This window comes from Trachurus japonicus, chromosome 6 (assembly GCF_045865225.1).
Source record: "Trachurus japonicus isolate A0001 chromosome 6, Traja_1.0".
Classification (NCBI taxonomy): domain Eukaryota; kingdom Metazoa; phylum Chordata; class Actinopteri; order Carangiformes; family Carangidae; genus Trachurus; species Trachurus japonicus.
The window spans coordinates 5,294,555-5,321,036 of NC_140912.1; the positions used below are offsets into that span (position 1 = coordinate 5,294,555).

The 26,482-nt window shown below is 41.3% G+C and overlaps 1 protein-coding gene across 1 annotated transcript in view; it reads right to left on the reverse strand.

The window, feature by feature from the left end:
• insc (INSC spindle orientation adaptor protein) overlaps positions 1-26,482 on the reverse strand; it is a 63,551-nt gene that overhangs the window by 18,933 nt on the left and 18,136 nt on the right. The window contains exons 2-6 of the mRNA XM_085778425.1: positions 19,251-19,342; positions 7,577-7,943; positions 6,848-6,900; positions 6,630-6,753; positions 5,993-6,106 (exon numbers count right to left, since the gene is read on the reverse strand). Coding sequence (XP_085634551.1) covers positions 5,993-6,106; positions 6,630-6,753; positions 6,848-6,900; positions 7,577-7,943; positions 19,251-19,309 — 717 coding nt within the window. The 5' untranslated portion in view covers positions 19,310-19,342. The remainder of the gene's footprint in view (positions 1-5,992; positions 6,107-6,629; positions 6,754-6,847; positions 6,901-7,576; positions 7,944-19,250; positions 19,343-26,482) is intronic.

Here is a 26,482-nt window from a genome sequence, read left to right on the forward strand (position 1 = left end):
TTAACTTTTATTGCTAACAGCCCCTCTGTGTGTGTGTGTGTTTCCTGCCTCCTGTTAACTTGACTGCAGGTGTATGGCAGGGTTTCTAACTCAAACAGCTTTTGTTCTTGCTGTATGAACCCATCTAACCCAAGGTTGATATGGGTGTCCCTCTGCCTTTCAGTCTATTGTCTCTTCCCTTCATCAGTGGGCTCACCATATTCTGGGATACTAATAAACTCATCCAACTCCAGCAAACGTTGAAACTAAGGCCTTGAGTAAAACTGACAAACCTCTAGAGAAGGAAATCCCTAACGCATCCATATTATTTTATTCTAAATTATTAATTATCCATATATTCTGTCTTTCATTTGTTCGTTTTATTTACAGTCTTTAGGCTCCTCTTCTTTCAAACCTACTGTTTAACAGTGAGCGAGCAACTTTTGAACAGTTCATGGCCTACTGTCACACATTTGTTTGCTTTCACTGCTGTGCTTTCCTTTGTTAGCAGATGTGGATGCTACTTGAGCTTGATATGACTTGGCAACAGTTTGCAAACAACAAAACAGGTCATACTGTATGCCCCTGAGACCTGTCCAAGACTGTAACTCAAAGACAGTGACATATTGGAATATGTCTTCCAGTGCTATCTGCTTTGGCCCAACAAAACCACATGATGAGGTACACTATGTCACATTCTCAGAAGGAGATCCTTCCTTTGTTTATCTGTGAAGGGGACGCTCTTTGGTTCAGTTCATTCTCTCTCTCCAGGAGCCTGGGGAACTGCAGGACAAAATGCTGGTTCGGCTGGAAAAACAACTTTCATTAAGACTACAAGCTCTTTTCAGACTTTCGCAGGCCTGACATTATACACCAAATTATACACCACACATGACATGTGATGTGTGCAAAATGACGGATCAAATTGCTCCTTGCTCAGACTGTGCTGTGAGATCCATCAGGTCCCGCAGCCCAAAGCCAACAGCAGCATGCTGGTTTTAAAGAGTCCAGGAGACCTGAGATGACCGATGGATTTGGGCAGCTTCACTCAGCGAGCCTGCCAACCACAGAACCTATCAAATGACTCACACAATTTATCACGTCAGACCGAAACAGCCAAAATATACATATTTCATGAATGGAAAACACAAGAGAAAAAATAAAGATGATTTGCCAGCCATAATAGCTGAACATTTTCTGGTGTAAACAAACAAAAATAGCTCCTGTAATGGCTCCATGTCTACAATACAACACCCCTCTGACAAAAAACACTTGCAGGTATTGAATTCTATTCACTGCGCAGATAGACAGAATTACACGCGGGAAGACGAAGCCAGTAACTACCACCATTATACTAATAAGGCCATTATACTGGGCTGGCATGTCTCATACGCCGTGAAGGCCATGCTGCTGGGGCTTGGAGTGGCTAATCATCCTGCCCTCTAGCCAGACCCCTCTTCCCTGTTCGCTGCCTACACAATATTGGTCCGCCGTCTCTGGAAGAACCGGCAACACAGTCAGACAGTTTTCAGTGAACCTTCTGAGACCCCAGAGAGCCTCGGCAGGCGCAGGCGGATTCAAGCTGCGTTCAGGTACTGATGAAGAGGCTGTTGATCCTGTTGTTTTTGTGTGATGCAAATGCTACTTTAAAAAAACTATGACAGTCTCTGGGGAGCCTCTGAATGGTGTTATGCAATTTTGGGTTTTTGTTCTTGGGTTTAAAATAATAAATGAGACATAAAATTGGGGGGGAAAAATACAGCTAGTACTACTGACATTATATTGGACTCTGTCTGTGCCTTTATGTTTATTCGTAATTCTCACATGTTAAAGGTCCAGTGTGACAAAAAAAAACTTGTCTCCCACAACTATATATTTCAGGACCATGGAGCGATATATCTGCTGTTTACTACTCCTTTTTTCCTTCCGCCTTCTTCTTCTCAAAACTCTTGAAACACGCTCTCTGGCTGGATTTTCCGTTCGGGCTGCCGTACAAACATGGCGGCGCAAGATGGTGACACTCTCTAAAGCAAGACCCTTGCTAAATGTATACTGTATATAAAATAAGAATTATAAGGCTGCGAAAACCAAACAGATTTTATTTTATAACGATTATACTAATATATTCATGGGTAGGATATTCCAAATTATTACACACTGACACTGGACCTTCAAATACTAACTTACTCAACTAAAATAAAACCTCTCAGACTATGAACTTGAACCAGACTGCATTGTCACTGTGTGTTAGCTTGCTAATGTTAGCATTTTCTGCAAATCACTTGTGTGCTTCAGCAGACTACAGCTTTACAGAGGTGCTAGCATGACAGGGCTTGATTTAAGATTCCAAATGAAGAGTACTAAATTGCAGGTTTGTGGTAACGTACAGTATGTATACATTTAGGTTGGTGTATGACTGGTGGGTGATATACTAAGAGTAAAACCAACAACTGCATAAAAACCCAACTTGGATTTATTTACTGAGTCCTGAGTGTGCAGAAACCTTTACTTCTGTGTACTGTAGCTTTAAGGACTTGGGACCGCACACCTGAAAAACTGCCTCGGGAGACCCCGGCAGAAACAGCTACAGTAGCTGGAATAACCCAGACAAGAGATACAAGAACTAACTTATTTGTTCATTCCATCACAAGTGAGAAAAACTCCAAACATATTTTTATGTTGTGCCTTTCTCCTCCTTGCTGCAGTAACAGCAGCCATGCATGATGCTGGGCTGATTAGCACCCCCATTCCAAACGTACTAAATTCATATGCAGTCACAATCATCACAATTTACTTCCAGGCCTAGTAAATCACAGTGTGTGTGCTTGAGTCAAGCTATTTGTGTTTTCTCTTCCCAGTATTGTGCACAGCAGGGCAGAAACGCCCAATAGTACTGTATATATTAATTAAATTAAAAGGTACTAATTAGGCCGTGTTGTTTTGTACATTTTAAAGATGCAGTCCTCAGTGCACACCGGGAATGAGCTTGTTTATTTGAAGGGACATCACATTTGCACACATTCATACACATGCAAACCTCAGGTAGATCAGGCCCTTATACTCTACTGATGATACAGTTTTATCATGGAGTTTTATGTACTTATTTTATATAGTTGAATTTGTAATTAAATAACATACACACAGTAACATATCTGTGTATAAGCATACACACAAGTCTTCACACTCTAAGTAATTTAAAGATGAAGTAAACAAGCAGTGAATGAGTCTTAAGACTAAAATATAAATTACAAGACAAATAAAAGCTAGAAACAATTTTATTAAGCCAGTCTGTGGTGGGAGCGTCTGGCTGTTTGTTTTATCTTTACAGATTTACTCCTGCTTTTCCAGACTGTTGAGCTTGTCATTTGTTTCTCTCCCTTCCCCATCAAACAACTTGCAGTTCTATTGTTTCCAATGACTTCATCCTCATCCTTTAAACGAAACCCACACAACGCATTTGTTCTCACACTCATGCTTTTTCGTACTTGCTGCTCTAACGTCATCATGTGGAACTCCACTACTCGTCTAAAAATGCCTCTCTATCCATGTGTTTGCATGTGAAGGCCTACGCGGCGTGTAATTTCTTTCCATCTCATAGTTTTCTGAATTGAAATCTGTGCTCTGGGGTGTTGCAGTTTCTGGATTTGCAAGAGGCAGCAGGCAGTTTTGATCCTGGTTTGCCAACAAAACAATGAGGAAGATACTGTCTGAACCCAACCCCTAACGTGAGCCCCCAAAACACAGCTCATTCTTCTACTTTTGTTCATACTCGAAATATCTCCGCTGTCTCTGTCCGCACAGTTTAAATGGCACATTGACTCTGACCAGGCCTGAGCTACTGCCACATCACTCTCTCCCACACAAAGACACATACGAGGAGTCGGCCAACATGAAGACGTTCAGATCACTATCCGTCATGATGGTAAGTAAACAGTGGGACACTGAACTCGCAACATTTTCTCTGTAATATTCCAGCTGCTGTTTGATTTATGAGGTGGCACATGGCTCAGTATTAAACACTGTCAGCTCATATATTCTTCTTGCCTTGGTCCATGTGTGTGCAGTCCAAAGACATACAATGAGACTATAATTTAACCTAAAAATATAAATGTTGAGAGGCAGATATGGATAATGTTTGGAGAAAATTTGAATAATTTGCTCTGACCTGCTTTGTACAGTCCTACCAGATGGGCTCAGTACATTCAGTTGTGACAAATCAGTCAAGGTTGTTTGATTACTCAGTCTGATAAGCTGTCAATTATGGAGAGGTGCTTTATTCTGTAGTTGAGTAAACCACATATACGAGACTCATGAAAATAAAACATCGAATATGATTTATATGGTTTATATAATACACAATATTTTAACTAGACATGAAAGTGGAACATCTCACTGGCTTTCTGGTATCTTTCCAAGATAATTTGCATCCCACTTGTCATTAATACCATGCATATATTTGATTTTATATGAGAAAAGCAAACAAGTTAATGAACCATACATGCATTTAAGGCATATGGTTTATTAAGTATGGTTCAAATTGATTCTTTAGTTCACCAGAATGTAAGGAATCTAATTTTTTACGATGAATTTCTTGTAATTAAACAAATAATTAGTTATCATTAAATTATTACAATTTAAAGCTGCTATGTTCTTTTTTTTTTTTTTTTTTTACAATAAAAACTGTTGACATATGTAAATGGAGTTGTTAACAATTATACACCCACTTTATTCAACATTGATTAACTTGTGAGCATCTTGCTCCTCCTGGTTTTGGTTGTTGGTTCAGTCTCAGGGTTTTCATTTCTGCTGTTTCCAGCAGCAGACAGCTGTTTAAAATTAAAAACATTATGGTAAACCCCACTATAGCTTCCTGCTTTACACCAAACAGCAAACAGACAAAGATACTGCATGGATAGATGTCAATAAATAAACTCTTAAAGGCTTACAGAAAATGTATTTTATTATAGTTACACGCCACCCATTTGGTGCCTCTACCAACAACATAATAAAACCTGAAGATCCAGTAAATCTGTAGCTCTGTTTATTTGCTTCAATACCACACATTGAATCCGCCACCCCTCTTCTGTACAAGATCAACACACCACATTAAACACTGTCTGTCAACAGAAACACAGGTAAAGAGATGAAGGAGGCAGAAAGATCAGGTCTTTGTCCTGGCATTTAAACAACTAATTGCTGCACGCTGCAGAAAATAATGAGTGAATAACTCGGATATGAGCCAGAGAAATCACGTTACTGTAAAGGTTGTATATGTGACAGTATGGAGGCAAATTAATTCAAATAGCAGGTGGATTTTGTATTGGGTATTCATTAGCAGTCACTGGCGGCCACTTCTCTGAGAGTTCAGCCAGTGGGGCGACTGAGGGAGTTCAGAGAGGCGGAGCTGACAGAAAGGTAAAGACGCCTGAGCAACCTGCATTGTGATCAATGCTTCCTCCTAATGGGAACTGACAGAATTGATCTGGGAATAAAGAGGTGTGTGTGTGTGTTGTTCTGTACGTGTGTGGGGCCATCAGGAAGAGTCTTATCAGTAGCATCCTGGAAGCGGCTAGCTAACTAATGGCTAACTGAGGCTTGCTGTCTGGTCGGCCCAGTCTTATCTCACAGTGAAATAGCTTTTTAGAGACACAAAAGAGATAACTGCAGCTCTGCTGGTCTGAATGATGCACTGGCTAAAGGTGAAGCTGACTGTAGCAGGGGTGAGGCCAGATAGAAGTGAAGGTTGAGGATATAATATCAAAAGAAGTCCCCTCAGTCAAAAACTGGGAGGTGCGGGTAAAAATCACAGCTGCTCAACTGTCACTGATGTCAGGATCTCACACCTCACCGGGCTTTCACAATCACATACATCAGTGGAGATGGAGTAATCTTATACAGATACACTTCACTGGAATTTCCTGCTCCCAGTCCATAAATTAATTTCCACTTGAATGTGATAACTATTACCAACACAGGACTAGTGTAGCCCACCTGGGGGTAGACTATAGAGTACCTTGGCAATGATGCTGCAGAGCTGGGGTCCGTCCTGTGTGAGAGACAGAAGGTTGCTGATGGCACTGCCGATGGTGTGAACACTGTCCGATGATTCAATCTGTTTGATCAGGACCTGGAAGAGGAGTCAGCCTTGAGTACTCGTTTTCATGGACCCACGAGATCATCTTTTTTTTCAGATAGATTTAGCCCAAATGATGATGGGTTAGTGTTGGGGCTCTGCGTTAGGTGAGCAGCTCGTATCTCTGCCCTGAAAAACAGCTTGCACCAACATTTAAAGGTAACAAACCTACCCCTAAGACTATAGGGATTATGGGAATGGGCGAATTTGCCAAAATGTTGAAATCCCTTTAAATGACTGAGAAAGTCTAGTATGTTGTGAACAGCAAGAGCTTAATGTTTTGAATAAATGCTTTTCTCATTTGAGAATTAAGTCAATGTGAATGAGAAAAACTGTATAAGTCACAGGCATGTGTGCTGTATGTGAAAAGGTTTGTGACATACACAATTGGCTGTAGACTTCAGGCTGTGAATCACGAAAAACTCTCTAAAGCTGTTGTTTTAGGCCTAAACTCACCTCCACCTAACAGGAGGAAATTAAGCACAGTCAGAGAGCTAAATTTACAATAAGTTAATACCTGGATCTCATTAGCTAAGGCCATGTCGATCATGTTGCTGAATGAATCACTGACATCAGTGAGGATCTCGTGGATGGCCTCTCTCATGGATTTGAGGAAGAATTCATCATCCGTGTGAAGGCACCTGTGGATGAGGGGGCAATTCAACACATTATTTAGAAAAACAGACTCACCTTTACACATTTCTCATGCTTATGTATTATCCTTTTTAATATTACCTCTCTGTAATGTTGGTAAGCTCCATGCACTTGTCCAGCAGAGACTTCTCATACTACAACAGAAGGGAAAGTAGAAACACACCAAGTAAGTATATATAATGATTAAACATTCAGATAAGTGTGTAAGTGTATGTGTATTTGTGTGTGTGGGTGTGTGTGTATTTGTGACAGGCCTCGCTCTTTCATACATTTAAAGGGGAACTACAAGTCTGGTCACTTTTCTGCTGTTTTGCTAACCCTCCTCTCGGCCATGTGCATTTGTTTACAACAAAGCAGGTGAAAAATCAATTCATGGAGCAGTGGGTTATTATAGGTTATATAACATATAAGATGTTACAACATGTATATCTATGTAGTCTTAACTGTCATAAACAAAATATTACAGGTTAATGAGTTCGTTCTGGAATGTAGTTCATGATTATTTCATAGCGTGGTGAATGTGCAGGTCACAACTTGTCCACGAAAGCGTTTTGGAGTTGTTGGATTCAAATAGTTGTATTTGATGAGTTTGATGAGGCAAAGCCTGGAAATACCTTGCGCTGTGCAGAGCTCACGTCTCTGCCCCGCTGATCTAAAAACAGCTTGCACCGACCATTAAAGGTAATGAACCTACTCCTAAAACTATAGGGATTATGGCAATAAGAGAATTTGCCAAAATGTTGAAATATCCCTCTAAGTGGTGTAATGTTGGAAGCCTTCACTTCAGCTCATATCTCCACAGTGACTGACCTTCTGCATCTCCGGTGGCGTGCTCCGGGCAGTGCTGTACTCGTGCACCAGAGAGCGGACGTGGCAGTTGGCCCTCACGGCGGTACTGTGGACCCTCTGCCAGCGTCCCTTCTCCAACCGCTGGAACATCTTGCCGAGCTCCGTGCTGACCACCAGCGCTCGGCGGAGGAGCGTCTGCAGGTTGTTCCTGGCCACGTGGTCCCCCGCGCCGACCCCGGAGCCCACGATGAGCTCTCCCTGCTGAGAGTCCTCATCCACTCCTATAGGTTTGGCCTGCAGGACACACATGCACTCCACCTCCGTCATGTGGCGGAGGTCCTCCATCCAGCGCTGGACCGAGTCCACCTGAAGAGACTGCATCCGGATGCTGTGGGAGGGAGTAACAATATAGTTAGAGCTTGCTTCTTCAGGTTGGGAGTTTCTGATGACATACCAACAGGTTGAAAATTCACAGTGGGGCTGTGGTTACATTTTCATTAGGGGTGGGAGAAAAAACGATTCACATAAATATCACAATATCTTTTTTGACGATTTTTAAATCGATTTTTTTTTTTGAATTTTTTTAAAATATTGTGCAATGTGCATTTGTTCGCCTTTTTTACATACAGAGAGTACAGGTTTTGAAAAGGGTTTAAGTTCACTTTATAATGGAGTAGCTATGTTAATTTCTAGGCTCCTACAGTATTTGTGTGCAGATAAATGTTAAAAACGCAGACTAAAAATCGGGAGAATCGGCAATATCGTAGAATCGCAATTTAAATCGAATCGCCATCCAAAAATTGTAGAAGAATCGAATCGGGAGAAAAGCATATCGTCCCAGCCCTAATTTTCATCCAACAAACCAAACAAACCAACAAATCCATCAACAGTTGGATTTTGGTGCACATCAATATATCTTCCATCTGGTTACATTGATAGATAAAGAGCCCTCAGTGCAGAGTTCATTCACCTCTATTGATTGCTACATTCAGACGAAGTTCTGTTCCCTGCCTCTGAATTGATTTTGCTGAAAGGAAATCGGCTGTTTGGTTCTGTAGCAGACGTTCTTTATTGATATGAAAATGAAAGGTACAAATTATTGTACAACAGGAACCATGTTTATGCAACAAATGTACTCGGCATCAATCACACAAATACTGTCTGAGATGTGGGATGTTGTGTTTGCTGCCAGGTCTGCTGACTAAAGCCTGGACTGATTTATATGAGAAAACCTTAATCATCTCTGCTTCCTCCACAAGAAATAACACGCTCAATCAGCAGAAAATTAAGGAAGTGCTTACCCATAAATCCAAAATGCTTTTTGGACAATGACAGATCATTGGCTATGACAACCTGATCCTCCCTTTTTATCAGTCCCCCTTCTCTTTTTCCCAATTATTTGTTTTCATCTTGGATGGATGGTTGGATGAATAGATAGGTAGATGAATTCTGGCCTGAGGCCTTATACTGTACATCCAAATAAAATCCACTTGTATGTTGTAAAGTAAAAAAGCCAGTTATGCCACCAGAGATGATCAATGATGAGGTCAAAGGTTCATACTCAAGGTCAATTATCGACCAATAACTGACAGTTTTTGGCAGGTTATTTCCCGACCTTTGAGCTCTTTAAGCCATGTTTAAAGGGGCAATCCAGAATCCTGCAAATCTCTCTGAAAGAGGATAGGTCGATGGCTACAACAGAGTCAACACATGTGAATAGCGCTTTAATGAAGCTTGATAATTTCATCTCTGCTCTCTTTGTCTGCAGTTTATGAGTAAATGGCAGCTCACATGAGACGTTGAGATATTGGTATTGAATATTGGTTAATCTAAGAGAAGCTTTGTGGTTGTGTACACTCAAAACAATGGTTTGTCATGGACCAGCAACAACCAGCATCATTACAAAAAACATGCTCAAGCCGGGTATTGGGTCTAAACTGTGAGCCAGAGCTGCTGGAACGGGAATTAATTAATAAAAACCACAACTTCAAATATATTTTCTATCAAACCACGCAGAGGGTTAGGAGTTTGGTTAATGTCAGAAAAAGGTCTCATTTAAAACTGAGGTTAAGTTGATGATAAAGACATAAACATAACAAAAGACAACGATGTAAAACAGACAGATGTGGTGGCTTTGTGAGGAAGGTCACCTGCTCAAAACTCAAATAAATCCTCCTCAGTTTGGAGAGAGGATGGAAATTTAAGTAGCTGGAAATGTGACCTAGAATAAAGAAGTGCGCAGTGTCACTCTGTGTGGTCATTCTTAATGTGGAGCTCGCTCTGCTAAGTGGAGTAAACGGCTTCAAATGTATCACTGTGACTTCTGAAACTGGATGAAATATGAGTTTTAGTTCAGTTCTGAGCAATTTAGTAAATTAATTTCTCCTAAATGTTCCAAATACAATATTATAGTAAACCCAGCCTCAGGGTTTTTTTTTTCCCACACTCTTTAAAACCACTTCTCTTGTGAAAATGTCTCCTGCTGCAGATTAATCACACAGTGGTGAGTAACACTATGATTCAAACTAAGTGAGTCAAATTAGTCACAAAGAGCCTGATTGCCAGTGGAAGGCAGACCTGAAGGAGGGGATGAAAAGAGCCCTCAGTTATTAATTGGCATCATTTTCTGATCTATTTCACCAGGGTTATCCTTTGCTTTTTGGATGACTGATGTGTGATATGTTTCCTAGTAACTGTGAGCATTCATTTTAGGTGCAACAATATCCCCTATCTTTCCTGATCTGCCAATTGCAAACCATTTTCAATTATATAACAGCATCATGAGCCCAACAAGCCACAAACGCTCCTGTCATAGTGTCTGAAAAAAGGATGATAACAATAGGTGTGTTTTCCAAAGGAGGGTAAGCAGTACACTTCAGTCTGCAGGGAGTGACAAATATTTACATGCGGGGCTGAGAGAGGGTCAGGCAAGAGCAGCTCTATTATCCCTGTCAGGGATCCTGGGGGAGATGAAGCATCAGCATCAGCCCCTCTCATCTGCTCCCACTGTTACCAAACACAGGCACAGAGACGAGCCGCTTAACAGCACACATCCTTCTGTTGCTGGTAAAAATACGGCTGCAAGATTTAGACATGTTGTTATTGTACCAGAGGTAGTCTGCCGTTGTATTAACTTCTCTGGGATTGATTTTAACCGTCCTCTTGTGTTAGGTTTGCCACTAACACATTTCTAATGCATAAAAGTATCACATAAATTAAAGCCCTTTTTGACTTTGTCAGGAACCTCTATTTGTGTTGTTAGGGTTGGTTTTGACCTGGTTATAACGATACGAACAATAATGAGAGTTAAAACTGAAATCATAAGTGCAAAACCAACCTTTTCATGGATAAGGAAGTCTAACAATGTAACCAAGAGATGAGAAACAAATGGTATGATAAATAATTGTTTTTAATGTGTTTTACAGCTGATTTAAGACTCGGGTCAGAACCGACCCTAAAACAAGAGATGGAAGCAGAAAGCTGACAAGGTGAAATTGAAGCCAATGGGCATACTGACAAAAGAGGCCCAGGGGGCCACCACAAAAATATTCAAACCAAGCTTTTCATGGATAAGGAAGCCTAACGATGTAACGAAGAGAAGAAAAACAAAATGTATGAAAAAAAAATGCTTTTAGTATATTTTACAACTGATTTAAGACTCCGGACAAAACCAACCCTGACACAAGAGATGGTAGCAGAAAGCTGACACTTATGCTTATGCTTTTATTTTTTTGGGGGGAAGGTGACCTTGGGTGTCTGTAAAGGCGCCTCCAAATAAAATGAATTATTATTATTAATAATAATAATAATAACACAAGACAAATGTTAATATGTGTTTTAGGACTGGAGTAAGGTTAGATGTTAAATAATCCATTATGCATTAAACATGTATCAAGAATAATGGCAAAGAAAATCACAATCAGTGAAATAGATGTTTCATTTATCAATAGAGAACAGTAACATGCTACATGACTCAGAAACAGATGAACCCCACACTGATTGGTGTAGGGAATCAGGCCGGTGTGCTCAGTTAGTTAAATGATATTTAGGCTTTTAGATGATTCATTTAACTAAACCTCTGATGTACTTAAAGGATATGAGGAGGATGAGTCACTGACACACAGTTTGTGTGTCTGTGTGTGTGCGCAGGTGCTAGCAGATGCATAGGCCTATACATCAAACACACACACACATACAACTTTACATCATGTTCACAACTCTGTTTTGAACTGGGGTATTTATTTAATCATTTCATCTTTCCTTCTGCTTTTGTTTAGTGGCACTGCCTGGAAAATCAGCCCCATCAGCTGTCTGCTGCCTTGACCTGCTTCATAGTCAAAGAAAACCAGACAATAATACAGGATCTTTAAATGAAATGGTTTGTCACTCAAGCAAAGCTCACATTAACCATGTGTAATTCTTTCAAAACCCTTTGTTCTGTGACTTCTTTAAAAGAGGGGATCATCTGCTGGCATCGGCTCTATGCTGAGGAAACCTGTGCCAAGCAAAGAGTAGAAAAACACAAAAGCATTGTCGCATTCATGTGAATCTCTAAGTGAATGTCTCCTCACAGGGCGTGAGTCAGTTTACTTGAGGCTAAAAATATCAACTATGTACACTTGAAAACACACTGTGAGCGTTAATCTGTTAGCGTGCTTAATCCGTGGGTCATTCACTAATCGCATCATGAAGATAATGAAAATAAAGGACGATAACAATGTGTTTTAAACCAGTGTGACAGTTACATCCTGTGTGTAATCATCAGCACTGTGCAGTGTTGTGCTTGTTAGCTGGGGAGCCACAGACAAGGCGGGGCTGGAACCAGGAGGTAGAGCACCTGTTGTCACTCAAGCATAGCAGTGATTGGACAGCAGGAACTCATTTGTTCTTCGAGGGTGGCTGCCCATTACTCTGCGTATTCTACATATCGCTAGAGGCTGCAAGTGATTCAGGTATACTATATGCAACACTTCACACACGACGAGCCCGGGCTGAGTAATGTCTGCTCCCCTCGGCTGCTTGATAAATGGTTCCCTGCATGTCGTGGCACCCTGCTGTCAGCTGTAAAATGGACCCACTGATGTTCTGAATTAAGGTGCACAGTAGGTGGGCAGCTCAGCCTAGGGTCAAAGAAAGTGTGTAAAATTACAATGTCTTCAAATACAAACACCCAAGATACAGCAGTGGTTATACTATTCCAGTTTTACATAGACAAAGCAGGGCCTATTGAACAAATTACATAATAATAGTAATAATAACAATGATCTGGTAATTGACATCTACGGTGCGTAAATCATAAAAGTTATGTTTTAGTCTTTTTAAACATTTGAATAATTTCATAGTTAGGATATTAAACTGGATATCTTTAAGATTAGATTAAACTTAAAATGTAATTGTACTATTCTATTCAGTTTATTTATGTGTTTGTTTGTTTGTCTTTATAGATTAAAGGTACATTGTGTAGGAATTACTCCCATCTAGCGTTGCGGTTGTATATCGCAAGCAACTCAATCGTATTTTTCATGCTGCATTCACGTGAAATTGGGCAGACGGCAGACGGACGACAGCTGCTGTACGTAACGGCATAAACAAGCCTCTATGTAAACAAGTGGTCCGTCAGCACGAGGCAAAACAATACACGTGACAATATGTTGTCATGGCGATGTGGTATTGTTTACCTGACCCACGTTTTACCGGCTTTCTCTCGACTTCTGTGACTAAAATGACATCTGGTTTGTTACCGACGGCTGTCTGCCCGACTGCAGGTGAATGCAGCATCAGTGTAACGCTCCATTCCTCCTCACTGCGTTACCACGGTGACTTTTCACAGACGCCACCTCGACCTGAGCCGACAGCTCCGGTGTCTCCGCTGAGTTTCCGTGGTTTCCTACCGTCACGCTGCCACTGAACGTAAAAACATGGCGACACCACATGGCAGCAGCACCGAGCTTACCGTCTCCATGGAGATATGAATGATATGAACGGCTCATTCAGAGCTGAAAGGAACACTTCAGTTTGTTGATGGGGGGGATCACTGATTAATGAAAAACATACTTTTGAACCAAATAATCGATTTTCGTGAATAGATAACAGGAGAAGTTACACAATGTCCCTTTAAAGAGGCAGAATAAAATCTTTTGGTGCATTACTGATCAACTCATTCACGTTAGTATAGAACCTGGCTTCTCCTCTTCTAATGAAAACATGCATATTTTCGGGTGTGAATAATTTAATCAAATATTTTCATCATTCTTATCAAATATTCATCTTGAGTGACCCAGAATATGCTAATCTAATATGGATACAGTTCAAATTGTATATTTGGTTAGGTGCATTCAGACTGAACATGAAGTTGATTTTTTTTTTACTGTTTATAATGAGCTATACCAACCATGTAAAAGTTAATGGTAGCCATCTGTGACCTGGTGTTAGCTGTTGGTTAGCTCCCATGCTCTGCTCTATATCTGATAGCTCAGACTTGAACTAAATCTGTCACCCGTCATGTCAGCAGTTTAATAAGTCAATATTTTTCTCAAACTAAATTCCCTTTAGCTTCCCTCAAACTTTTTCTTTACCTGCTCCTAAAATTGATGTAATGTTTATTCTCATCATCCATCACGTTGTTTTCCTTTGTTTGCCTACTTCTGGCTATTTTAAGGAACAAAAGAAAATGTTGTAACCATTATTGTCAACATCAACACAACAGGGTAAAAACCAGATGTCTCTGTAGTGTTACTCATCCTCATAACTAAACAATTCCTTTTGAAAAAAAAATCTTAGGTAACATCTACGACTTCACACCAACTCCATGCATTATTACAAGCACCTTGTTTGGAAAGAAGCAGCAACATGTTCCTTAATGTTTGGATTGGACTGAACTGTTTTCAGAACCTCTTGATACAAGCTGGAAGGAGCCCTTCACTAGGGCCCACTGTCTGCTTTGCAATGAATGTAGTCTGACTCTTGATGTCACATATGAACAAATGGAAATCTCTCTCAAATACCACAAAGGAACCGATGGAAATGAATGGAAATGTTGAGGACCAGACCATTGTGGCTTTGGCTTTGGCTGAAAGAGGAAACAAGAACGCTCTTGTCCTAAAAGAATTAAATATGGAGGCTACATGACGACCAAACAGGACGCTAGAGCATTCCTCCGCTGCTAAGAAACCAGAATTTCAATAAAGCACAACTCTCTCAAAACACATTTTAACACAGAGGACACAGCTCCACTGAAAACTGCCATTATATAAATCTTGATTTTGCAGACGAGGATGAGGTCTGTGCCCCTGAGGTAGCACAGTACTGTAAGGGGATACTGTGGCAACTGACTGGTCCGGTTGAATCCTGGCAGCATGGGCAGACATCTGACTCCCAGATGTTTCAGACAGCCTCTAATGTGCAGCCAAGACCAGATCCACCTTGACTAGCACACACCAAGTTTGATTCTCTCTTTTTCTCTGTCTCACTCCATTCTTCTCATTCTCCCAATCATTTGTTCTTCTCTCTCCCTCTGACTCACTCTCCTGCCCTGTATAACACATGCCTGGTTCCGTGCACTAGGCACCGATTTGCAGCTATCGCAGGCAAACACAGTGTGAGTCTCAAACCATATCCAGCTGACTTGCTGGTTTGATCTCAGCTCTCTTAACAGCAAACCCACAGTTGTGCAACTTCTCCGACACTCCTACAGTACATGGGTTGCAAGCAAGCAAAAGTGGCGACATGAAAAAGCGACGCCACAGAAAACCTGGTTAAACCTGCCAACAGTGTAATGACTGGCAAAGCTCTTTTCAGATTGTAACCTGAAGCCCTGATTGCCCAGACGAGCCCATTTGGGCAAAGAGCTGGTGGAGATGTTTGTCAGCTGAGTGCATGTGTGTGCTTCCATCTGTCTTTGCTCTTTATTTTAATACTCTTCTTTTCATCAGCTGATTTATTGCCATGCGTCACCACAAATAGGATTTATGTTTGTGTGCATGTGTGTGAGCCAGGACAAAGGAAGCAAGTAAGAGATGATCTGTTTGTTTATGTGTGCGCGTGTCTGGTTGCCAATGTATGGCGTGACAACTCAACTGATTTGATATCCAGGGGCATTCACTGTGCGTGCTGTGTAAGCATTTGTAAACACAAAACTGTCAGAAGATATATATTCAAATTTATTATCAGTGACTGAAATATTCTCAACCACAGTGTTTGATGAAGAGGTTTTTCTCATTTAAAAAATTGGAATCAGGATCTGGCTTTTTCATAATAAATACATAAACCAGTGAGAATGTTTGATAACAGAATAAACTGAGGTTATACTGTATTTGGAAGAACAGCCTTCCAGTTGTGTTTTAACTTCAGTTACTGATTGTTTGGTATGCACAGGCTCCACACGTGTCTCACAGATTTTTTTCAGGAATTTTGGTTGTAATCTCTCTAGCTCTTGTGTAGAATCCAATTGTGGACAGATTTCTTCATGTGTGTGAGTGTGTGGGTCAGGATCTGTGGGTTTCGACCTTTACGCCCTCTGCTATTGACTGCCTCTAATTTGTTGGTCTAGGATCCTCTCTAAGGCCAATATATTGGTTTGGGGATACTGAACCAACAAGTCTAATCAAACATGGATGAAATGTGAGAGGGGCCACTCATCACCTTCACACATACACATTTATCATTCGGTAACTCCACAGTTTCCCTCAGCTCTCATGAGCATTTTAACATCATCTGACATTGCCTCAGCAATTAGAGGACCAAAGTGCTGAAAGTACATAGAATTCACCTGATCACAAGAAACTCAGCCTCAAATGAATGTTAATGTTGGACCAACTTCAGCCCTCAGTGAAAAAAAGACATTCCTCTCACAATTGCACATTTCCTGTGATTTAATCACGATTCTTCTTTAGATTAAATAAATGTAGAGTAAACATAAAAGAAGTATATTCTCTTCTGTGAACATCAGATTTCTATTGAAACGACCGTCAGCTTGAAAGGCATCACACTGAACAATACACAGGCCAATATGTTAAAGTGCCTGTTGAATTTCAAAACCATCAAGGCCATTAGAATTATCATCTTGGATGGCAATGATTTTTATATGCACTAATATAAATGTTATTAGTAAGAAAAAATGTGCTCCAGTGGTGCCAGGTGAATTAAAAAAAGGTTCACAAGAGTCCACGATTATATAAAAGGAAGATGAGGAGACTTTTGTCACAGAATGATGATGGACTGGACCCGAGAAATGCTGGACTTGATCTTTATCAATTCTTCTCCCACAGTTCTTTAAGATATATGAAAGTGGAGCCTGAATAAAGGATAATTCCGCCTATGCAACGTGTCTCCTTCATTCATTCAGCAGCTGTACACTGCTGCTGATAGATTATGAGCACTCAACTTTAACTACATTTATATTATTTAGCTGCTAATGATTTTACATGCACACTGTTTAAGTGAGACAACATCCAACATTATCTTGGAACTGTTTGGAGTCAGTCAGTACGTTTACATGCACAGCTTAATTGAGCTATGCTCAAAATTTGATTTTGGCGTCTAATCGGACGTCTGTCCTTGTCCCACTTCACATGCAACTGAGAAAATCGAATAACTGACGGAAACGTGTCCTCCTCCTCAACACCAGGTGGCAATGATGCGTCGCTTCAGCCAGGCGGCAGAAGGGGCATTTTCGAACAACAGCAAGATGGTTAATCGTACGGCTTTGTTCATCTCAAACGTAATGTGTGCACGTTACTTATTGTGCAGATAAGGTGCATGCTATCCCTCGTGGTCAAAGTGATTTTGAGAGGCAGACTGCGACCGGCTTTCTTGGATGTTTTTGTTCCGGGGTCTTACACCAGTGCGGGGGTTGTGGAGCATGCGCACATGTGTTGTCCAGTTAAACTCTGATTACGCTGTGTACATGCCGGAGTAAGTTGAATTCCAATCGCATTATCTGGGTTCTTAATCTGAGTTGGAGAACTCCGATATTAGTCGGACTAACATGTTTACATGTACTCAGTTGTCCAGCTATAGTCGGACTAAGGCAATAATTCGGTTTTCTCAAGTGTCATGTAAACGTACTGATTGACGAGTGCATGAGCTGCTCCTGGAAGCTCTCATTCATGAGAATCAGAACAGTGTAGCTCAACATACAAACACCACAACCCCACCCACACAGCTCATTCTCCAGCTCCTCGTTTTTTGTAATGAAGTGCTGCTTTTTTTTCTGAATTCCAGCTAAGGTGACAACATCACTATTCATGGCTCTGTCTCTGCAATTCATGATCATACAGCCCAGGATGACTAAAGACCCTCTCTGCTCTAACAGTAGCTCCCATGACACCATACACCAGCATCCCTCACACCATGACCACCATTACAGCACATTATCACAGAGGGACAGGCATCAAAGAAGGTTACATTTTTTGAGGGGGCCCCGTCTGCAGATGAAACAGGAGGTTATTTCTTGTTATCATGGTTATTACTATCAGTAGATTATTTGGATGTGAGCTGACCACTGCAGCACCAGGCTGCCACATTGTTTTACATTTCCATTCATATTGAGCAGTGCACCTCCACACAAAAGGGGTTTGGTGCCATTTATACTTTTTTTTTTAGAAGCCAGTTTTTCTCCATTTCGTAGTAGTAGTAAGAAGTGGCAAAGTGATTAATGAGTGATTAGAACTGACATGCCTGAGTTCCTCAATACACCGACTCTGACTACAAGAACCCGTCCACTCCACATGGATATTGGATACGGTTTCCAGAGTGAATAAATCACAAAACATCACCCCAGCGTTTTCATGTAGACAACTAAAACATAACTTTTGTAAAGTGATGATGTCATAGCCCCGCCTCTCTAACCTGTAACCTGAGCCACATGTAAATGTCACGTAACAACAACAATGGCGGACTGTCAGTTCTAGTTCATTATTGATCAATCTGTCAATCATGTAAACGAATAATCAATTAATTGTTTGGTCAATAAAATGTTGAAAAATGTTGAAAAATGTCAATCAGTGTTTCCCCTTGACGATTAATTTAATAATTGATTATTGTTCGATGAATCAATTAATTGCTGCCCCCACCCTCTGGAATTCACTCCCCCAACCCATCAGAGACTGTACAGACCCCCACACCTTCAAATCACTCCTAAAAACCCACCTTTTTAAACTGGCTTTTAATCTGTAAATTAAACATTCCTAACTCTCTGTTTTTCTACCCTATCTCACTTCATATCTCCTTTTGACCTTCCACATTGTTTCTGTATTTTAATTGTGTTATTTTAATGTAAGCGTTTTTGAGCACCTGTAAAAGCGCGTTATAAATAAAATGTATTATTATTATCATTATTATTATTAATTGTTGCTGCTCTAGTCGCTTCCCTCAGATACTGCACCTGAAATGCAATGTCATATCTAGGCTGACAATCCCAGTCAACATTCTTGGTTTAGTCCACTCACAGTATTTGGAGTTTGTTAACAGCACTTTTCTCTCTGTTTTTGGTTTATTTATGTGTACAGTCGGCCTGCACCATATCAGCAACATGTCCAATGTGCGATGACACTGTTCAATATCACAATGACGAAACGACTTGTGATTGTGAATGTGATTGTGAATGTGATTGTGAATGTGATTGTGATTGTGAATGTGAATGTGATTGTGAATGTGATTGTGAATGTGAATGTGTGGCGGTGCAGCTGCTACTTGCCTCATTGGAGATGAAGAGAGCGAGCTGCTCTGTCTGGAGCTGCTCTGAGGAGTCGCCATTCTGTTGGAGGCCGTCTTACTTCAGCTCAGCACCTGAAACACAACGTACACATCAAGACATGATGTGATGGTCTCTTTCTTTTATCATTTTCATATATTTCCCTGTTACATTTGGGAATATGCTCATTTCATCAAGTGCAAGAGCAACATTCAACGCACACTCTTTGGATACAGTATCACACACACATGAGCAGCCACTCCGCATCCTCCTGGCTGTGTTGCTTGCCACCGCAACATTATCCTCTACAATATCTCCTTATTGATCCGCCTCCAAGCTTTCTATTCTTGTCTTGTCTTTTTTTTCCTTCAAGTAATTCAATTATCAATAAACTTTCCTGTTTTAAATAGCTTCAAGCCGCTGGTGTGCCAGTGGAATAATATTTCTTATCTTCTAATTTATTGGCTGGCTGCCAGCCAGTGACTCTCTTCTCTACTTTGAGCCTGAGCAAAAGGGGCTGACGCTCTTAAGTGCTCGCAACTTTATTCCACCGTTTTATTGATGTATCCCATTTAGATTAGACCATCTTCAATCGGGAGAAGCCGCAGATGCCCTCCTGCCTGAGCCACACTCTAATCCTTTTAGTTAATGATATCCTGCAGTGGAGTGGTTACACATTTCATGTTTACTATGGAGTGTAATTAGCAGGTAGTAAAGTGAGACAATCTCTCTCACTCACATTGACACACACACAGCATGTGTCACATGTTTTACTAAATGCTGTTATGGTGATCAATAGACAGACACCCAGAGGAGTTCTCATATTAAGACCATTTAAACCACAGGGATGTGCGATGCTTGTTAGATTTCACGGGTTCGATTCCATGCCGGCCTGCTTTTTTCATTGTCGCAGTGATCAAGACAGAATGCTACTGCAGCATCGCATCTGATCCATCCTCTAGAGCTCAGAGAGGATCACACACACACAGCAGGACAGAAGAGGAGTCACACATTCTGTTGTTTGCTCTGAAAACTCCTTGTATTATGTAATTGTGATCATCAATGGAACTGTTTGATGATGGATGAGGAAAAAAGATGGGGGGTGGGTGAGTCACTGACTCCGATAAAGAGATACCAAGACGGATGAGTAGCCTAGGTTAAGAGATAGATAGCTGTAATACAGACAGAAAAGGAGGAGGGAGAGGGAAGGAAGAAGATGCAGAGAGTCAGATTAAGGGATGGTGAGGCGGGGGTGGGGGGTGGGTACTTTTACTGAAGTCTTGGCATGGGTCCTCCACGGCCATTTTCAGCCAGAGCATCACAGTGGATCAGAAACGATCCCAATGCTGTGCCAGCACAATGGAAGACTGTGTAGTAAAAACTGTGTGCTGGGGGTAAAACCTACATCCATAACACTCAACGTTGTTATAATACAGTAGAATACCATCAAACAAGCCGGGGTGTAATTGCAGTGTTAGATTATTACTGTAGAGGTGTAGATAAATTATATTGGCCTTGTAATTGAGCGCGGGGTCGCGGCCGACCAGACACAGATCCCGCAGATCCCATTACACGAGCCTGCAGCTCTTCAGTGGATTAACATACAAATGGAGATGAGTTGTTCAATCAAGCAATTCAGTCCTGGGCACTTAGCATGCACCACTAAGAGCTATGTTAAGGACCACTGCACTGGAAGTGATCTCCGTCGTTCTGCCGTGAGTGGCCACCGGCTGCAAACGATGCATGAGGAGAGAGGGCAGGTCCTCCGAGACCGTTTCCTCTACAGCATCCTGGATGATTCAGTTTCAGAGCATCCAGAGTTATCCTGCAATAATGTGATTAGAGAAGTACAGCTGTGGTATCTATTCATGTTCAGTAAAGACTGTGTTTTAGTGGAGCTGTGGCCACTGCAGTTAAAACAACCCTGAGTGCATTAAGTTTGCAAGCGCTACAGAAATATTTCCTCAGAAGAAGGTCAGATCTCATCTGACCAGATCCTGGCTAATTTTCTTGCTGTGGCTGACATTTCATTTCATGTCTGGAGGGAAACCTGAGTGGCCCAGTGGATTTTCCCATTCAGCTGCCTCGGTGAGAGTGTTGATCGTAGGTAAGCCAAACAAAGGACACCTCTGTCTCAGACTCATGTCACATGGCGGGTAAAATAACAACCACTCAGAGACCTTTGTGCATAAAGGAAATCACCAGGGTGTGCTTTCCAGATTTACTGCAGCACTTGCATTTATTCCTTGCCATGTATGTAGAGAGGGGATTTAACCGCCGGCGTGTCTTTGAGCACATGTTTCTGTCACTTGCAGTTTCCCAGTGATGTTTTGTGTGATGTCTGCTCTTACTTAGTCACGCCAGAGACATCTGGATTCCCATTCCGCACCTGAGTTCAGCAGCCTTTATGTCTGTATAGCTTGACCAAGCTTAAGAGCTTTTACAAATGACTGACTTCTAACTTTATTTAGGAATACATGTGTTTCACTCAAGAATAACATTTTTTTCGTAGACATGGTCATGAAACCAGACAGGTGAGGAGTCGTCATGTTATGATGCTTAGACCAAGAACTAATGTCATGAAAAAAACAGTTATGTATCGAGCCGTTTCTGTGTGGAATAAGTTGCCATATTTCATAACTCAAGCAACAAGTAAAGATAGTTTAAAGGGATAGTTCAACATTTTGGTAAATTGGCCCATTGCCATAATCGCTATAGTCATAGCAGTAGGTTTGTTACCTTTAATTGTAGGTGCAAGCTATTTTTAGAACGGCGGAGCAGAGCCGCGAGCTGCTCAGAGCTACGCTACGGAGGCTCATGATTTCTTGTTTTCCCTCATCAAACTCATCAAATACACAATCCAACAACTTCAAAACACTCTGGTGGACAAGTTGTGACCTGCACATTCACCACGCTATGAGATAATAACAGAATGTTACCAGACAAGAGTTGTTTTCAAGGTAAATTCATGCAAAACCACTGATGCGCGTTCCTGTCAGGGGCAGTTTTCCGGCAAGCAGTCTCTGTATTTACCTCGAAAACAACTCTGTCTCGTAACGTTCTGTTGTTATCTCATAGCGTGGTGAATGTGCAGGTCACAACTTGTTCACCAGAGCGTTTTGGAGTTGTTGGATTGTGTATTTGATGAGTTTGATGAGGGAAACCAAGAAATCCCATTAGCCTCCGTAGCGTAGCTCTGAGCAGCTCGCAGCTCTGCTCCACCGTTCTAAAAATAGCTTGCACCGATGATGATGCAATAAGATTTATTCACGGGAAAAAAAAAACAGGCAAAACCTCGATTTCTGCTCAAAAGCATAATCAAACCTGTAATGACGCTACCAAACATCCAATGGAGTTCATGTCATATGACAAAAACTAAACAAATGGAACTCTGCAGAGAAAGTGGAGAGACAAAGCCACTCACCATTCTGCCAGGTGGCACCAACGTGTTGGAGAGATTCAGGCTTTGTCCACGTTCACCATCCTCGTTGTAACCAGTTCCTTATGGTTTGGCTTTCTTTTAGAACTGCCGACAATGAAACACAAAATGTTTCCTCTGCTGCTGCCGTCCTAAGTCACAGGCTGAGGAAGCCTCCACTAAAGCAGCTGCCTCTGGCCTCTGGTATCTAAATACAGTGGACATGCTCTGCATCGGCGACTCGGCGGTGCCATGCTGCTCATGTCCTGTCATTGAGCCGGAGACTGGGTTTGCAGGAGGAGACAGTGGTCACGGTCCCACCACAGGACTGTCATGTGGAGAGGGAAGCAGAGCTAGATGGGTACTGCATGGGTGGTTGGGTGGGAACAAGCTAGGAGCGGTGCTGTGCTGAGCCACGGACCCAACATTCCCATCCCACACACAGTGGGCTGGCTGAAAGTGGGCCCTTGTACGTGGACAGAGACCCACACAGGGCAGCAGATAACACAGACTGTCAACTGCTACTGCTCAAATGTTTAGTGAGTCAGCTCAAGTTTCTCTTGGTGTTCTTAGAGTAAAAGTGACAATGGCTTCCTGCACAGCGTTGAAGGGACTGTGGTACGTACAGCTAACATAACATACACTAACATGTGCATAGTGGACTAGGTTTTCTGTCCATGTGTACGATGAACTTCCCAGCACATTCTGAAGTCTTCTGTTTCTTCTGCACTGAGATATTTAAGGACATATTTGTCCCTCCAGACACAACAGCCCTCTTAACCTCTTACTGCTATCTCAGTAGAGTAGTGAGTCTAAATCCAGAGCATTCCCCTGATAACACTGGGACGCTCACTGTCTTAAAAGTTTGTGTATAGTTTTCCAGGCTAACACTCAGTTCAATCTCTGTATTTGACTCATTTACTGGTAGTATGACTAAGTAAACCAGGGTTTTTCCTTTTTTACTCTTACAACTATTCATAGGTTTTATGCAGAGCTCCACTACTTCCTTAACTTAAACAGGCTCCTTTATTTCCTGTCTACAAACTGATTAATCCAGGTGTGTCTGACCATTGTTGTGACTAGGTCAGAGTCAGACACACCTGGATTAATCAGTTTGTCCAATAGCCTAATGTAAGACAGGAAATAAATGAGCTTGTTTAAGTTCAGGAAGTAGTGGAGCTCTGCATGAAGCCTATTATGTTTATAATTTCATAGTGAATCTAACCCAAACCAGTAGCCTACAATATAAAAGTGGAACTAACTTTTCTAGTTTTACGTCACATACTCTGTAGTGTAGAAACACTTTATCAGGCTCCATTCACACCTGACACTTTGCTCAGTGCAGTCGGAGTGGAAGGAACTGGAAGCCACTGCCTTGCTCATATTTTCCCAGCCTGTCCTGGGATGTGAATGGCCCGCTGGGAAAATTTGTTGGACTCAAGCCAAGCCTCCAGGCTTCCAACACGCCATTCGCTGGAGAAAAAGATTACACACTGAGAACCCTATGTTAGGGCATACGCTGACAACCAGCGAGGGTTCAGCTGGGGTGTTTAGCACAGTGACATTTACAACACAACGGTTCTGACTCAAACCCTCCACCGCTATTATTCACATATACAACAACTTCCATATTCAACCAAACCTTGTGAAAATATGAGTGACGCATCAAGAGCACAGCTTCTACGACATAAAGCTGTTGTAGGTAGACAAGATAACAATGTTAGATTTACACGAAAGAACAAAATCTCTGTCACACACACACACACACACACACACACTGTTTCAAGTTTTTCCTTGCTCCTCGGAGAGAGAATTGTTGTTTCTCTGTAAACAACGAGACCCACGTTATGTTGTCATGTTCATACATTTCTCACGACAGGCTCAGCTGCAGTGAGAAAACTGATACTAGAGTGGCCAACAGTCTAGATGATTGATCATTTTTACTTATTTTGTTTTATGAAAGTGTCAGACTAATCCACTAGTATGCAAACACAATCTGCTGTGAAGTTTATGTCAAAACTTGACATTTAATATTTTAGTCAAGTGTGTTTTAAAATAGTGGCTGAGCAGGTTTTTCCTCTGCCTACGTCCAGGTTTTTCCGGTGGTCTGTCAAAATAATCCATCCTTCAGATTTTTCCTCAATCATTTCTGTCACCGGGTGAAAAGGAGTGGGAACCACCACGGCAAACACTGACAGCTCCCATAGGTATCTCCTCATTCTCTATGCCTGTGAGGATGCAACAGAGGTGCATACTGCACACCGGCACATAGGACTGACTTGAAATACGTATACAACCACATTCTATAGCAGTGTAGCTAAAGATAGAAAAACTGTGTCTAAGTCTGAGCGTGTCTCCGGATGTTGGTGACAAGAGGTTGAGTAGCGTCACAGATTTGAGTCTGACACAACGTGATGTCAGGAATAAATATGTAGGCGGACAGAACGGAAGCACATATATTTCTGCTACAGAAAGTGGCTGTAGAGTGTTCAGGAGGAAGCTCCAAGAAGCAAAAAGAAGTGTAGAGGACCAGAAAATGACAATGGGGCGATGTGGGAGATGGATTGTGGGTAAAGCAGGAAACAACATAGACTGGACATTAAACAGGCTCCAAATAGATGTGTTTTTCAAAGTAAGAGTTTCATAGAAGGAAAACATTTCTTTAGCGTGAGAGGGGAGAACAGGATCTGATCTGACTGCAGCTCTGAATGTGGTTTCATCCTTATTACATGTTTAATGAGATGCTTCTGGAGGGTCCTGGTGGCTCTGGTCTAGCTTTATCACAACAGGCCTGGTTGCTAAACTTGCTACCAATGTTGCATATCATCCATCCTCTCTTTTTTTAACCCAGTCATATTTGTAAAATAGCGGATCACAAATATATACGGAAGCGTATTGCATTCACTTGAGTAATTTATTTTTTATGGTTTGTTTTTCGGGGTCATTATTTCTGTTCTAATTTTTCTGTTCTAATATTTTTCCCTGTTTTTCTTTTTTTTTTCTGTTTTTTCGTGGTAATTTTTTTCTGTTTTTCATGGTAATTTTTTTTCTATAAGATTACAAAATCCCATGAGAAGCTCCCACCTGCAAGTAACGTTTAACCGCTGCAGTCAAGCCTCCACTTCATCACGGATCTATTACATCTTAGATCCATGAGATACATTGTTAAGGATTTTTATTCAAACTCCACTTTGCTACAGGTTCCACCATTGCTTTATTTTCCAGACTGACGGCTCCAACACAGGCATCAACAAACTTTTCCCGGGGCAAGCTACACACGTCACATCTGGGAGCGTATAACAAACATCCTTCAATATAAAAGTACTACTCAGAACACAATGAGTAAAGGCGCTTTCTTTTACATTGCTTAACATACATCCATGGATATGCTCCACAAAAATAGATACCACCATGTTACAAATAAATTCAGATTTATATTGAAAGGAAACCACCTCGCCCTGCTCGGTGCATTTGCCCCGTGGCCCTAATTACCACGATAAACAGAAAATAATTAGTCAGAAAAACAGAAAAAATGATTCAAAAAAATAAACCAAAAAATAAATTACTCAGAAAAACAGGATTTTTAAAATTATTATTCAAGTGAATGCAATCCACTTCCGTAAATAACTAACAATTATAAAGACGCTATTTTTTAGTTATTATAGACTGCTTTTAGTGGCAACTTTGGATGTCAGATGATCCATCGTCGCACACTCAGAACTCAAACAGGCTGTCCATGCTTTCATTTCATCTAACTCACTATTCACCTGCCTCTTTAAATCATCTCTGGAGCGCCTACAACTGGTACAGAACGCCG